General features: G+C 38.9%; 1 protein-coding gene across 1 annotated transcript in view; it reads right to left on the bottom strand.

Annotated features, from left to right (window-relative positions):
* Positions 1-17680, bottom strand: part of ccdc73 (coiled-coil domain containing 73) — a 106564-nt gene that overhangs the window by 54607 nt on the left and 34277 nt on the right. The window contains exon 8 of the mRNA XM_072271382.1: positions 13586-13665. Coding sequence (XP_072127483.1) covers positions 13586-13665 — 80 coding nt within the window. The remainder of the gene's footprint in view (positions 1-13585; positions 13666-17680) is intronic.

The raw sequence follows: 17680 nt of genomic DNA, 5'->3' as shown, positions 1-17680 counted from the left end.
AACAAAATGATAACTACCACTAAATAAATAAACAGTGTGTCCTGGAAATTAACAGAATATTATTAGTTCAGTCTTTTTTAAAATGAAGCAAGCTCACACATTCATTAAAAAATGGACAAGTGAACTGAATCAGAAAAAGAATCAGGCTTATTGTCACTGATACATGTTGTGAAATTTGTTTTGCAGCAGTACAATGCAGTACATTAAAAAATAATAAAAAAGTAGTGCAAAAAGAAATCAAAATGTGAGGTAGTGTTCATGAGCTCATAGACCGTTCAGAAATCTGATGCTGGAGGGGAAGAAGCTGTTCCTAAAATGTTGAATTTTTAAATTGCATGTTGATGTTTTAGAGAGCAACATAAGTTTGAAAAGTTAGTTCTCTGGCATGCATCATCTCCTGGCATGTACTTTATGTACTCAATGTTCATGAGGGAGTACTCTGGATTATAATATTTCTTGTTTGTAACACAAAATATATATCTGTAAGTATTAAAGAATGCTTATGTAAAACAGATACAATTAATCATAATACTAATTATCACTCATTTTAAAGATATTGTTTTTATATTTATGCACATCAATTTCCTTCCTCATATATTAAAGATTATATTAATTATTAAACAAGTAACAATATTTTTGTCGTTATCATGAAGAATCTTAAAGATCGGTAGAGAGGTTTATAATGGAATTCCAGATTCTATCTGAGAAATGTAGAGTTTAACATGATGGATGCCTACACTTGGGGACACATTAAGATGCCAGAGTTGGAGAACTGTACATATTCCTATTTATTTATTTATTGGAATACAGCATGGAGCAAGCCCTTCCAGCCATGCCACCAGCACCCCCTGATTTAAATGTAACCTAATCCTGGGACAATTTATGATGACCGCTGAACAACTGGTACGTCTTTGGACTGTGGGAGAAAACTGAAGCACCAGAGGGAACCCACAAGGTCATGGGGAGAATATACAAACTCCTTATAGACAGTGGCAGGAATTCCACCCGGGTCACTGGTACTGTAAATTGTGCTAACCATGACACAACCGTGCCAATTTTGAGAGAATTGTAGAAAGTTATCAGAATAGGGAGGAGTAGAGCCATGGAAAGGATTTTAACATACAAGGTTAAGCATTTCAAAACAAGTTAAGCTAGTGGGCCAGAATTTGAGATAGGTAAGTGAGTATAAGCGATGAATTAACTGGAATTGGTGTGTGTTAGGATGCAAAAATTGAAGATAACAAGTTTAAGATGTATGGAAGTTGAGAGGCCAGTGAAGTGAGTAGTCAAATAGTTAAGAGGAAACAAGTGCATGGCTGAAATTTTGAGCACCAGCTAAGCTAAGACCAGGACAGCAGCAGACAAGGTTACAAAGCTGAAATTAGGCTTTAAGATGAGGTTGAAGGATCAATCACATTACTAAGAAAGGGATGCAATACATTATGATTGATGTTTGTGACAGTGATGAAAGGCAATTACTGAAAAATGAACTGACAAGATTGCATCAGATGGGAAGGGACTGGACTGGACTGGACTGGACTGGATCGGATCTTGAACAACCAATCCAACAATAGAAAGGACAATGCAGAACTTAGTTCTATATGTGAGAAGCTGGCATACCTTCTTGGGTGTCAAATTAACTTTTCCCTACTTAAGTTACAATTCCTATTCAGCACATTGATTATCCACCTAACAATTCTAATGCAAATAAATGAACTGCAGAAGTGCAATGCAATAATTACAAAAGAGAAATGCTGAATGTTCAAGTTCAGGTTTAATTATCATTTAACCATACATGAATATAGCAAAACAAAACAGCTTTCCTCTGGGGTCAAGGTACAAAACACACTGCATAGAGCACATATAGTTATGCTTTCAGAAAAATATACAGTGAGAAAGAGAAAGGAAATATATCTCATGTCTGAGTTGTCCTGATCCAGCTTGTTCTTCAACCAAATGAACACTGGAGAGCAGCCCCAACCCAATATGAAATCCAACACCACACAGCCAGCTCCAACATCTCCTTCATCAGCAGTCGCAACAGGCAACTCCAAGGCATGAAGGCTGTGTCCGCGCAACAACCAAGGCAACACAGCTCCCCTGCTGTCAGTCTCGCTAATGAACCAGTGAACTGGACTTGCAGTATTTTACATTATCAGTGCCCAACAGGGTCTTGTGTTCACAATATAAACATCCAAGGTGATCAGTCGCACCTTTTTATGGACCACACACTGTCTCAGCACAACAGTACACGAGAAGTCCAGGCAACAACACAACAGTACTCAATAGGTCTAGCTCCATCCCTATTAAGCAGTTCTCTGATGGGATAGTCCTACAGCAATCAATGCTCTTAGTATCCAGCTGTGACTTTCGATCATAAAAGAGACATTCAGAACGAACAAATACACCTTTGATTGGATCTGGAATGGCCGCTGCGTCCAAGCATGCCACAGCTTACCAGAATGCTATGTAAACTTAGCTCAATCATATACCATTCAAGAATACACTCATTTTATTTCTGTAGTTCATACTTAGAAACATAGAAAACAGACAGCACAATACAGGTCCTTTGTGCCGAACATGTACTTACATTAGAAATTACCTAGGGTTACCCATAGTCCTCTATTTTTCTAAGCTCCACGTACCTATCCAGGAGTCTCTTCAAGACCCTGTCGTATCCGCCTCCACCACCATCACCAGCAGCCCATTCCACGCACTCACCACTCTCTGCATAAAAAACTTACCCCTGACACCACCTCTGTACCTACTTCTAAGCACTTTAAAACTGTGCCCTCTCGTGTTAGCCATTTCAGCACTGGGAAGAAGCTTCTGACTATTCACACGATCAATGCCTCTCATCATCTATACACCCCCTATCAGGTCACCTCTCATTCTCCTTCCCTCCAAAGAGAAAAGGCTGAGTTCACTCAACCTATTCTCATAAGGCATGCTTACCAATCCAGCCAACATCCTTGTAAATCTCCTCTGCACACTTTCAATAGTTTCCACATCTTTCCTGTAGTGAGGTGACCAGAACTGAGCACAGCACTCCAAATATGGTCTGACCAGGGTCCTGTACAGCTGTAACATTACCTCTCGGCTCTTGAACTCAATCCCACAGTTGATGAAGGCCAATATACCGTATGCCTTCTTAACCACCCAGTCAACTTGTGCAGCAGCTTTGAGTGACCTATGGACTTGGACCCCAAGATCCCTCTGATCCTCCACACTGCCAAGAGTCTTACCATTAATACTATATTCTGCCATCATATTTGACCTACCAAAATGAATCACCTCACACTTATCTTGCTTGAACTTCATCTGCCACTTCTCAGCCCAGTTTTGCATCCTATTAATGTCCCGCTGTAACCTCTGACAGCCCTTCACACTATCCACAACACCCCCAACCTTTGTGTCATCAGCAAATTTACTAACCCATCCCTCCACTTCTTCATCCAAGTCATTTATAAAAATCACAAAGAGAAGGGGTCCCAGAACAGATCCCTGAGGCACATCACTGGTCGCAAACCTCCATGCAGAATATGACCCATCTACAACCACTCTTTGCCTTCTGTGTGCAAGCCAGTTCTGAATCCACAAAGCAAGCTCCCCTTGGATCCCATGCCTCCTTACTTTCTCAATAAGCCTTGCATGGGGTACCTTGTCAAATGCCTTGCTGAAATCCATATACACTACATCTACTGTTCTACCTTCATCAATGTATTTAGTCACATCCTCAAAAAATTCAATCAGGCTTGTAAGGCATAACCTGCCTTTGACAAAGCCATGCTGACTACTCCTAATCATATTATGCCTCTTGAAATATTGATAAGGCCTGCTCTCAGGATCTTCTCCATCAACTTACCAACCACTGAAATAAGACTCACTGGTCTATTGTTTCCTGAGCTATCTCTACTCCCTTTCTTGAATAAGGGAACAACATCTATAATCTTCCAATCCTCCAGAACCTCTCCCATCCCCATTGATGATGCAAAGATCATCGCCAGAGGCTCACCAATCTCCTCCCTCACTTCCCATAGTAGCCTGGGGTGTATCTCGTCCAGTCCTGGTGACTTATCCAACTTGATGCTTTCCAAAACTTCCAGCATATCCTCTTTCTTAATGACTATATGCTCAAACTTTTCAGTCCGCTGTAAGTCATCCCTACAATCGCCAAGGTCCTTTTCCGTAGTGAATACTGAAGAAAAGTATTCATGGAGTACCTCTGCTATCTCTTCCGGTTCCATACACACTGCTCCACTGTCACACTTGATTCGTCCTATTCTCTCATGTCTTATCCTCTTGCTCTTAACATACTTGTAGAATGCCTTGGGGTTTTCCTTAATCCTGCCTGCCAAGACCATCTCATGGCTCCTTCTGCCTCTCCTAATTTCATTCTTAAACTCCTTCTTGCTAGCCTTATAATCTTCTAGATCTTTATCATTAGTTTTTTGAACCTTTCGTAAGCTCTTCTTTTCTTCTTGACTAGATTTTCAACTGTCTTTGTACACCATGTTTCCTGTACCTCACCATCCTTTCCTTGTCTCATTGGAACGTACCTGTGCAGAACGCCACACAAATATCCCCTGAACATTTACAACATTTCCACCGTACATTTCCTTGAGAACATCTGCTCCCAATTTATGCTTCTAAGTTCCTGCCTGATAGCTTCATATTTCCCCTTACTCCAATTAAACGCTTTCCTAACTTGTCTGTTCCTATCCCTCTGGTAAAGGAGACAGAATTGTGATCACTATCTCCAAAATGCTCTCTCACTGAGAGATCTACACCTGACCAGGTCCATTTCCCAATACCAGATCAAGTACAGCCTCTCCTCTTGTAGGTTTATCCACATACTGTGTAAGGAAGCCTTCCTGAACAAACCTAACAAACTCCACCCCATCTAAACCCCTCACTCTAGGGAGATACCAATCAATATTGGGGAAATCAAAATCCTCCATCACGACAACCCTATTATTATTACACCCTCCCAGAATTTGTCTCCCTAGCTGCTCCTCGATGTCCCTGTTACTATTGGGTGGTCAATAAAAAACACCTAGTGGAGTTATAGACCCCCTTCCTGTTTCTAACTTTTACCCACAGAGACTCAGTAGACAATCCCTCCATGACTTCCTGCTTTTCTGCAGCCATGATACTATCTCTGATCAACAGTGCCACACCCCCACCTCTTTTGCCTCCCTCCCTGTCCTTTCTGAAACATCTAAAGCTTGGCACTCTATAAGTAGCCATTCCTGCCCCTGAGCCATCCAAGTCTCTGTAATGGCCACAACATCATAGCTCCAAGTACTGATCCACGCCCTAAGCTCATCTGCTTTGTTCATGATACTCCTTGCATTAAAATAGACACATCTCAAACCATCAGTCTGAGTGCATCCCTTCTCTATCACCTGCCGATCTTCCCTCTCTCACTGCCTACAAGCTTTCTCTATTTGTGAGCCAACCACCCCTTCCTCTGTCTCTTTAGTTCAGTTCTCACCCCCCCCAATTCTAATTTAAACTCTCCCCAATAGCCTTAGTAAACCTCCCTGCCAGGACATTGGTTCCCCTCTGATTCAAATGCAACCCATCTTCTTTGTACAGGTCACACCTGCCCCAAAAGAGGTCCCAATAATTCAGAAATCTGAATCCCTGTCCCAGGCTCCAATCCCTCAGCCACACATTTATCCTCCACCTCACTCTATTCCCATACTCACTGTCATGCGGCACAGGCACTAATCCTAAAATGACTACCTTTGTTGTCCTGCTTTGCAGCTTCTTTCCTAACTCCCTGCAGTCTGTTTTCAGGACCTCCTCCCTTTTCCCACCTATGTCGTTGGTACCAATATGTACCACAACCTCTGGCTGTGGGGTGTCGCCATAGTGGGGTGGGATACCTTCAGGATATCGTGGATGTGATCAGAAACATCCTGGACCCTGGCACCCCTAGGAGGCAAACTACCATCCGTGTTTCTTTCCTGCATCCACGGAATCACCTGTCTGCTCCCCTAACTATAGAGTCCCCTATCACTGCTGCCATCCTCTTCCTTTCCCTACCCTTCTGAGCCACAAGGCCAGACTTTGTGCCAGAGGCGCGACCACTGTTGCTTCTCCCAAGTAGATCGTTCCCCCCCTCCCACAAACAATACTCAAACAGGAGTAATTATTGTTAAGGGGGACAGCCACAGGGATACTCTTTAGTTTCTGACTCTTGCCTTTCCCTTTCCTGACTGTTACCCACTTATCTGTCTCTTAAGGCCCCAGTGTGACTACTTGTCTATGAGTCCTATCCATCACCTCCTCACTTTCCCTGACCAGACAGAGGTCATCAAGCTGCATCTCCAGTTCCCTAACCCAGTCCTTAAGGAACTGCAGCTTGACACACCTGGTGCAGATATGGCCGTCCGGGAGTCTGGGAATCTCCCAAACATTCCTCATCTGACATCCAATACAGAACACATAATATATTTATATCCCCATATATAGGATTCTGTCTAGATCACAGAGTGACACACTGGGAAACAGGCCCTTCAGCCCAACCAGACGTAGTGCACTCATTTACATTAATGCAATTTATTACCTCCACGTTCCCATCAAGATTCTACTACTCAGTTATATGATGGATAATTTGCCATGGCCAATTAACATACCAATCCACTTACCTCCCAGAGCAACACAGCACCTGGAGGAATCTCACATGGTCACAGAAAAGAGGGGCAAATTTCACAAAGTTTGAGATCAGGATTTAAAAAAAAGGTAACAGTTCTACTTGATCTTCAGCAGTGAATTTGACTTTATTTCAGCAGTGCTCTATTAAGACTCAAGTCTGGTGGATAAGCAGGTGAGGTTTTATGCAAAATATGCAGGAAAAGGTTTGTTGTGTAGAAATCATTTGGGGGGGAAGAAAGGTTACTGAGATATACAAAAAGATAAACATGCTTCCTTTTGAACAAACTGAACATGAGAATGACGATGACATCTCTTTTTCTTTAGGATGGTGGTGATCAACTGCACACTGAGGATGTCACCCTTGTCTGGTGGATGAAACATCTGCAAACTAATTGCCAAGCTCGGCAAACACCACATATCAAATCTCTTATTCTATTGTAACAGGCAGAGTACTCAGCTTTCCAACTCTTTCATCTCAAAACAATGTATTCAATCCACACTGAAGTAGCACAATACATTTTTATAATATTAGCTTATATGAATTCATGATTTCTTTATTCTACTTTGACGCAGTGAGAGTGAACCCAATTTCCTAAGTTTAATCATTAGTTTTGCATACTGATTATGTTTGGCCTATCCAACTGATGCAGATATACATTGTTAATAAATTAGGGGGGAGGGGAGGGAATGTCGACTCAGACCATGAGAGGCCTGCGTCGGGCATTTTCATGCCTTACAAGGCACAGATTGGAAGTCTGTGTGGGGCGCCACTCCTTGCACAGACTAGAGCAATGTGTGAATAAGTGCCTTGCTCAAGGACACAAACACGCTGCCACAGCTGAGGCTTAAACTAGTGACCTTCAAATCACTAGACGAGCGCCTTAACCACTTGGCCACGTGCCCAATGCAAAATTACAATGTAAATAAATGTCTTAAAATTAGGTAAAGTTTAGGATAGGTTGAAATGTTGACTTAACGTAGTGGACCAAATGGCCTGTATTGCGAGGCACTGTTCAGTTCTATTAGCTGCATTCCACACAGGCATGCCTTAAATAAATTATCATTTTACAGAAAAAAGACTGATAACTGTATGTAATGAAAAGAACTGAAATTGTAAGACAAAAAACAATTGATACTGGTAACCTATTTGTTAATTCTTTAAGACATGATTGGGTGTAATGCAGCTAATAGTACTGAACAATGCCTCACAATACAGGCCACTTGGTCCACAACAAACAGGTTTATTGTCTACATATAGAACACCACCAACTATCTGTACACAAAATGTCAATTTTAATCAATTGGACAGTACTCTCACCCCTGAAAGGGTTTTTCAAAGTGAGAAATGTCACTGGGGAATAAAATTCTTTTCATCTGAGGCACTTAGAAACATGTCTGAACACTAACAATTTGAGTCTCATGATTCTCAGAATCTGCAGAATCTCTTGTGTTAATGTCTAAATATTTGCTGTATTGCATTAGCCTGAAAGGTGCCATTTAACCATTAAATCTGCACCAGCTCTTTGCCCTTAAACCCGTTATCCAGCTCCTTAAAGCACCACTTCATTTTTCCCTTTTCCTACCCAATTCAATCCTTTTCCAAAAGTGATGATTGATCCCACTCCACCAGCCCTTCAGGAACAGAACCTTCCAATCATAGTTGCTCACTATCTGAAAGATTTCCCCATCATCACTAGGTCTTTTTTCAATCTTACACCTGTATCCTGTGGTTCTCAACCCTTCTGCCATAAATACTATTGATGTTGACTATTTCTATAAAATTATTTTTAAATCTTGTGTTCTAAGGATGATCCCAAATTCTCCAGTCTATCTATAAAACTGAAGACTTTCCCACTAAATCCCCTTTTTATCCTCTAATACAGTGACCAGAATTGGCACAATGCACCAGTTGTAACCAAATCATCTTTACGGAGACGATCTCATAGCTTGTGTATTGTGTTCATTTTTAAAGAGAGCACAAGGGAAGAAAACACTTGTTGTTCATTCACAAGGAAGGCCTTGAAGATACAGAAGCTCAGGAACATAGCCAAGTGGGTGGGAGGGGTGGTGGGGGGAGAAGAACTGAGTGAAATTGGAGTAATTGATAAATGACAGAGGAAAAAGCCAAAATAAAACCAAAGTAGTAGGAGTACCCAGAACATATATAACACAACCAAATACCCAATATCATTCCTTTGATTCTACCCTTTCCTAGAACTTCTTTCTCTAATCAGTAACTTTGCATCTTACCTCATACTGTAACTCTTCTTCCAAACACCAATCTTTAATTGAAAATGTCAGTCTTACAGCTTGTAATATCAAATTAGAGACATTTATGCCATGGCCCCATTCACCTGAGTACAATTATTGGGCCTGCCAAACTCAGTTCACAACTGACTTACAATCAGAACACAAGTTAGACTGCTTTGCTAGTAGGGAACGGGTAATGTCTAATGACTACGTCATTTAATTATAGGAAAATGAGTTTTTAACTGTTTGGAGAATTGTCTATTTGCATATATCCGCCTTTAGTGAACAAAGGAATAAAGTCATTAATAACTCCAGTAAAATAAACTGGTTATCACCTCCATTAAATTACAGATGAAGAAATTAGCATAAGAGCATCAAGCATTTATAGGCAGCATGACCAATAATTGCATCTATCCTAAAATGTTTGCTGCCTTGGAATTACTGACTGGTAAATGTTTAAAACTGCTTTGGAGCAACATCAGAAAAAATGGAACTTGAATCTACCGTTCGAGGCTAAATTTTTATTTCCCACCACCACCACCACCCCACCCCGCATGCACGTAATCTTAAACTTAGATTAATTTATCACATGTATACTAAAACAATCAGTAAAATGTGTTATTTGCATTAATAATCAAATATCTCAGGATGTGCTGGGGACCCACATTCCGGCACCAACATAGCATGCCCACAATGATCGGCACAACAACACAGAGCATTGTAAAATAGAACATACCAAGCAACAAAGCAACAACAGTGAAACAAGCCCTGCTCCTCCCTCCCTCCTTCCCACCCACCTTCCACGCACATACAGTTCACTAACCCCAGGAAAGCTGTCTTCTTCGGCCTCCAGTGGACTCGCAGAGACCCACAGACCTAGGCACCTTGACTTCTGATTGGTCTTTGGGCCTCAATCCAGATTTCCACTCAACCCTGGGTTTAGATCTTCAGTATCAACCCAAGATTCACAAATGACGATGAATAAAGAAGCTGGATGAAGGCCTGACCTCCAGGCCTTGAATGCTAGACTCACCAATGATGGGACCCTGAAAACTAAGCCTGAGGCCGCAACGTCAACAGAGACAGCAGCTTGGCACCATCTTCAAATAAAATTTACTTTGTTAACTGTATTTTTCATTGTGATAAAATGTGTGAACAGTTTTGTGAGTTAGGTGAGTTCACAATGATAAATATTCATAATCCAGTCACTGTCCACGCATACATTGTTTAAATCAACATATTTTCTCTCTCATATGTAAAATATATTGTGTGTATATATGCACATACACATATACACACAGATATCAAATATGTTGACATTAAAAATATGAGGATAATAATCTAGCTTGGTGCACATCTTTCTTACTGGGTTTGCTTTACTATTTTAAAGCTAGCTCTACTTGGTTTATTTTAAATCAGTTGAAACCTTCATTAAAATAATGGTGCAGGCAATGTTACAAGAGCGTATTAGCTTTAATCTACTGATGGTGAACTCTAGGCTTTAAGTATGCACCATTTAGAGTTAATAATCTATCCTAAATATTCCAGTAAAGGGTGTAAATCAGATTTTTTTGAACAAGTGACAGAATCATTAAGTAGCTGTTATGCCTCTTAAAAATATTACTATAATTATAGCAAATTGCCAGCTATTTAGATTTTAGCACTGATAATTTCATATCTCCATATAAATCTCCACAGAACATCAAATTGCACAACAGAATTTATTAATAATAATCTTAATAAATAATTGTGAACATACAACTATAAAATTCAGAGTCAAAGAATAATTATAATGCATTAATACTGACCATCAATGCAATTACATGCCCTCTGAGCAAAACAAAATTCCATTTTTTCTCAATGTTATTAACTGTGATTGGTGTCCTTTAGCATTTAAGCACTTCATTCAAACTGAAGTTAAAACTGGTGAATCTTTCACTGCAGCTGCACCACAAAGGATTTTATCAAAAAAGAAGAGCAACTCAAATATATGTAGACAAATAATTAGGAATTCTGCCCAAACACGATAAGAAATGTTGGTATTTATTAGGTAAAGACCAATGCACTTTTATAGCTGAGCTATAACTTTACAGTAATCTGTTACAGAAAGGTGCATTATTTACATTGTATGATAATCAAAAGGCAAAGAAATGAACATCCTAAAATAAGCTGTAAGAGAAAAATCAGAGTTATAATCGGCTGAGTTGTGGCAGATTTAGCTCGCCACCCAGAGTCACCACCTTCAGTACTCAGACTCCATTAGGTCAGATGCAGAGATCTGATTAAGCTGTCTCTCTTGAGAGGCACCCAGTGAGGCCTCATCAGTTAAGTCTGAACCAATGAATTTCTGAGTCCTCATTGGGCATACCACCCCATCCCTAGCTGGAAAATTCTGAAAGCCTTCAACTCGGTGAAAACCTGTGGTTTTTAATATTTCTAATCTTAAGAGGCATTTAAACCATTAAAATGTCTGTAAATTTTAGAGAAAAATGAATCAATTTTTTTAAAAGGTTATAAAATCAATTTAAAACAATAACTAATTAATCATATCAAGCTATATTACATGAAAACAACAGCAAACCTTATTCAAATAAATTGGGTGCCAATCCAAAGTCAAGTTTGGTTGGATTTGATCAGAAATTAGGATTTCCCACATAAAGCAGCAACACCCCAAGATTCCGCTATCGGAGTCCTCATGGAATCCAGCTATGGAGTACAGAGACAGACGTGGTACCATACATCTATCAGCACTTCTCCAACCTACCGTGTAAGTTAATAGATCCTGCAGTTTATTTTTCAGGACACTTGGTCACAACAATCCTGATTTGAAATTTCAGAATTAAACAGTACAAAAAATTTTGATTGAGCCAGCCACAAATGATGGAGTTATAGGGAAGCAGAATGCTTTTCTTCAAATATTAATATTACATTAATTTTAGCATTTGGGAAAGTAGTTTAAATATTTAAGTAAGGATTTAAGTGCATTTACTCAGAAAACTAGTTTTGTATTAAGCACAGGAAATAAGAGTCAAATAGCCTCCTAACATACTTCTTCTCTGCTTGTAAATATACATCTAAATATACCATAGAAATTTTTTTTAAAGATTAACCGAAAATAATCCAAAAGGAGACAATGTCTCCTTTTTTCTAAACTTACTTCCTTAGACAATTTTTTGAAAAACTGCTTCTATAAGTTTAGATCTGGATAATCTTTTAATACTTTCTGTAAAACATCCCATGTATCAAGCTTTGAATGGCATCAACCTTCATTCCATTAGTACTGTATCTTCACAAATAAATGCACTGAAGCAGATAGTTTAGTCCTTCAGGCTAATTTCACACATCCAATGACATCATAGCTGATCTGTGACCCAACTCCAAATGCTTATCTTTTCCCCAAATCTCTCAATGTATTTGGCTAACAGAAGTCCATGAGCCTCTCAAGGAAAATTCAAAATAAATGTAGATTCAATTGTTTTCTGCAGAAAAGATCCAGTTTCTATATTGTTTGTGCACAGAAGTGTTTCAGTGTTTGTTAACTTCGCTTTAGAAAAGTATAGTTCATTCAGGGCACAGATGAAGGTTAGAGGTACAGTAGACTTAGGTCATACACCACCCGGTTCAGGAACCCAGTTTATTACCCTCCAACCATCAGCTCCTTAACCAGTGTGGATAACTTTACTCACCTCAACTCTAAACTGATTCCACAACCTACAGACTCATTATCAAGGATTCTACAACTTATATTTTCGGGATCATTATTTTTTTATTTGCACAATTTGCCTTCTTTTGCACATTGCTAGCTTATCAATCTTTGTATACACAGTTTGTAGTTTTTCATAAATTCTATTGTATTTCTTTATTTTTCTGTAAATACTTACAAGAAAATGAATCTCAAGGTAGCACATGGGGACATATATGTACTTTAATAATAAATTTACCTTGACTTTAACTGCAATTGAAAACAATGTCTATAACAATGCCAGTGTGACATATACTGTGAGGAATTTAAATAAGTGTACTATTATAATTCTGCAGATTATTGTTGAACCCTTTTTAGCCCTCACTTTGTGATCTGACAAAATCTGCTAATTTATTGTAGCCAGATGCATTGCTCCACTGATGCACTTTGCCAAACTGAAAAGATGCAAGTCCTCCCCAGTGATTCTTCATTCAATAAGATCAATGTAACTCCTGCATGCGAACTGGTGCTTAGTTTATAGCTAACCCAGTACAGAAGGACCAAAAAGTCTATTATAAGAAAATAAAGCAATAAAAAGAAGAAAATACGTGGCAGAGAGAATAACAGGGTTGTGTAAGGTTCTTTTAAAGCTCACCCAAATAAATGAATGGAATTGCAGTTCAATGGTTCAGATACATCACTGTCCTGACTCAAAGAAAAAAAAGTTATCTATCACTGCTTCTTACTTCAAGAATGTTATCATTACTGTAAAAATTCCTCAATCATTACATATAGACATAGTAAATCACATCTGAAGATTTTTTCTGTCAACTACTCCACATGAAATCATAACCACATTCTAAAGGAATTCACTTCCTACATTAGTAATATTAAACAGAAGAAATCTCAACTGCATTTAGAAGGCAATAAGAGGAATTCTTAATCCATTCTCCTTTAAGAATTCAACGGTGCAGTATTTTCACTTGCCTGTTTTAGGTCATAGATGGCATTCTTCTGAGTTTCATTCACAGCCATCAGCTTTTTGTTCAATCTCATTGCTTCCTCCACTGAAAAAAAAATGGAAATTACTAAATAAAAGTTACAAACTGTTTTAAAAGCTAGTTTCCATTTTAAACATTATTTTATCTACTGATAACCGTATGCATAGTATTTTAATTACCCACATTAACAAAACATGTGATACACTTTAAAAATATTTTCAAGATAACTAGAACCAATTTATTTTGTTCTACAACTATTTAAATTGGAAGTTTAAATAGGGAATTTAAATTTCCTATTTAGAATTCTTATTTAAATACAGAATGCCATGATTAGACTGTACTAACTCATATTCAGTATCATCTTGATCTTCTTCAAACTCTTGTTAAGGATTGGATTTCTACAAATATCTGTTAGAGCATGGAAATCGCTACCTTTCAAATAAGGAATAAGCATTTTAAGCAGATGATAATACGAAGTAATAAGAGGTACTTGATGCCCGACGCTGGCCTCTTAGGTCTGAGTCGACATCATCATCATCATGATGCAGTGGGATTAGTTCCTGAAATAACTGGAAAAAGAATAGCATAAATATAGAAGTACCAAGTATAACTCACAAAATGCAAGTGGAATTCAGCATTTCTACTGTATGGCAAGGAATATACACTGTTGACTTTTTGAATCAAGACCCTTCATGAAGACCTTGGTCTAAAACGTCGACTATCAATCCTGATGAACGGTGTTGGCCCCAAATGTCAACAGTTTATTTCCTTCCGTAGATGCTGCCTGACCTGCTGAGTTCTTCCAGCATTTTGTGTCTGTTACTCTGGATTTCTAGCATCTGCAGAAACTCTTGTGTTTAATATGAAAATACATTTCTGATAGTTCAACAATGCTCCAAACGCTCTTGCAACATGACTATTGTCAAATACACTGGAAAAAAAAATTACAACTCTCAGTTTAAGAACATCTAAATAAACTGATATTCAAGAATACACGACATTAAAAACAAAGACATTTAAAGAGAACTGCTGAGAGGAAATTCCTTTCTTTGTGGACATATATCCAACCCAAGAACCTTTAAAGAACATAATAAATACAGGAGGCGCTTGGCAGATGGTCCATTGTGATTGCTCTGCCATTCATTAAGATCATGACAGATCTTCCACCTCAATAACATCTTTCAGCCCTCTGCTCATATCCCTTGAATCCCTTAACATCCAGAAATCTATCAAATAAATTTACCTGCAACTTTCAGTCACTCAAAGTAGAGAATTCTAAAGGTTTACCTCTCTTTAGTGAATAAATTTCTCCTCATTTCAATCCTAAATAGCCATGATAATTCTCACAAACTGCATCCCTGAACCTTAACTCCTTCAATGGAAAAATAGCCTTCCCTCATTTAGGCTGTCATGCCTTTAAGAATTTTGTAATTTTCATTAAGATCTCTTCTCATCACTCTAAATTCTTAACAGTACAAACCAATTTACTCAATCTATTCTCATACTACAAACCTGCCATTCCAGGAATCGGTTCATGAAACCTTTGCTACAGCTCTCTACGGCATGTACGTACTTTATTGGGTAAGGAGACCAAAACTGTACACTGTACTCCAAATGCAGATACACTAAATCCGATACAACTGCATGAAGACTTCTTTACTCCTATAATCAAACCACTCATAATGAATGCTAACACATCATTTGCCCTCTGCAATACCTGCTATATCTGTATATTAACCTTCAATAATTTTAGTAACACATAATGTAATCCCATTTGCAACAATTTTGTGCCACACACCAGCATGTCTGATCACATGACTGTACTTCTACTCCCAAATATAGGCAGAGACTGAACACCAGTACACCAATGGTGAGAACCACAAAGGTATTGTCAACCGAGGCAGAGGAGTGTTTACATAACTACTTTGAACTGACTGATCTTCAGATCTGAATGAATATGCCATGGTTGTCATTGCCTTCATCAAGACCTGTGCTGATGAGTTCTTGACTTCAAGAACATACCAGGTTTTCCCAAACAAAAGTGCCTGGACGAACGAGGAGATCTACAGTCTATTGATGGTTATAGCAGTCGAGACTGGTGATCGAGAGTCCTAAAAGTTGTCCAGGTACAAATGAAGCCCATTAAGAGAGCAAAAAGCTAATCCTGTGTGAAATTAGAAACACAATCAGACGCACAACAGCTGTGGCAGGATTTGTATGCCATCGCTTCCTATAAGGTGAAAATTAACAGCATAAATAGCAATGATGCTTCACTCCCCAGAGCTCAATGCCTTTTATGCACACTTTGAAGGGAGAATAACACTTCTCCTGTGTGAATACCCAGAGTTCTGGTGACCCCCCCCCCCTCCATGATCTCGGTCTAAGAGGCTGATGACAGAACATTCTTCAAGAATGTGAACCCTTGTAAAACATCGGGTCCTGACAGTGTACCTGGCAGTCACTGAAAACCTGTGCCAACCAATTAACTTCAAGAGGTTGATTATGGCTAAAATTGATTCCTGTCTGATTAAGGACTTGGACCCACTGCAATTCACCTACTGCTGCAACAGGTCTACAGAGGAAACAACCTCACTGACTCTCCACTCTGTTTTGGAGCACCTAAACAATGGCAAAACATACATTCAGCTGCTGTCTATCAATTACAGTTTACAGTTTGTAGTTCAATGTTATCATCCCCTCGGTATTAACCACCAAGTTTCTTAACCATGGTCTCTGTAGACATCTCTGCAACTGGATCCACAACTTCTTTATTGAAAGACCACAGTCAATATGATCAATGATAACATCTCCTCACTGACAATTAACACAGGTACTCATTGATGACACCACTGTGGTTGATAAAATCTCAGATGGTGATAAAGAGATATACAGGAATGAGACAGATCAGCTGGTTGAGTCATATTGCAATAACAACCTCACACTCAACATCAGCAAGATCAAGGAATTGATTATGGACTTCAGGAAGGACTGGTCAGGAGAAAACATGCTAATGCTCATTCAGGGGTCAGTGGTGGAAAGGGTGAGGAGCTTTAAGTTTCTGGGCATCAACACCTTAGAGGATCTGTCCTGGGACCAACAAACACACTGATACAGTCAGCAGCTCCACTTCATTGGAGTTTGAGGAGATTTGGTATGTCCCCAAAAACCCTTGTAAATTTCTACAGATGTACAGTGGCAAGCACTCTGACTGGTTACATCACAACCTGGTATGGAGACTCCAATGCAAGGGGCTGCAGAGGGTTATAGATTCAGCCAGCTCCATCACCTGCACAATCCTTCCTGCAATCAAGAACATCTTCAAGAGGCAGTGGCTCAAGAAGCAGCTTCCATCACCTCAGTATTCCTTCATTTTTGCACTGTTTGTAATTTATAGAAATTTCATATTTTTGCACTGTACTGCTGCCGTAAAATAACAAATTTATGTCATATAAGACAATGATAATAAGCCTGATTCTGAAAAATAAAACTCATTAACAACTTATTCTGTTTATTCACAACAGTACTGTTAATGAAGCAAAATGCTCCAATGTGTAACTCAGGATCACCATGAAACAAAATTTAGCAGTGAGCAACATCTTGGCCGTTCTTTAGTTTAGAGGATTACTGAAAGCAATCTTGCAGTTTTTAAGTAGAGATTAGCTCACTGCCAACTGTAAGATTCAGCCAAAGTTCTTCCCCTCTAGTCCTGCATTGGTTCTTAATTTTTTTTTTAATGGCTGACTTAATTCACAGATGTGAGCATGTTTTCCAAATGCTTTGAAAATTTATTAATTTTATTGTAGCAGATTTATGGTTTATTTAGTTATACCAATATGGTCCATTTTCCCCATCCCATTTAAGAACCCTGTATTAATTCACTAGAATCATAGATTTTTTGACATGCCTGCACAGCTTATATTGCAACAAAACTTAACTAATTCTAGTAATATTAATGTTATAAGCAATCAAAAAGATGAACATCAAAACCCTTATCTATAGTACCTGCTTTTCAAACATTCTGGATACTGTTGGTGAAAATATTATCATAACATTGGGGCATGCACTTAGTTTTACAAGCATA

Source organism: Mobula birostris, chromosome 11 (assembly GCF_030028105.1).
Source record: "Mobula birostris isolate sMobBir1 chromosome 11, sMobBir1.hap1, whole genome shotgun sequence".
NCBI classification, from domain to species: Eukaryota; Metazoa; Chordata; class Chondrichthyes; order Myliobatiformes; family Myliobatidae; genus Mobula; species Mobula birostris.
The sequence above is the reverse complement of the archived record's forward strand: the minus strand, read 5'-3'. Positions and strand labels throughout refer to the sequence as shown.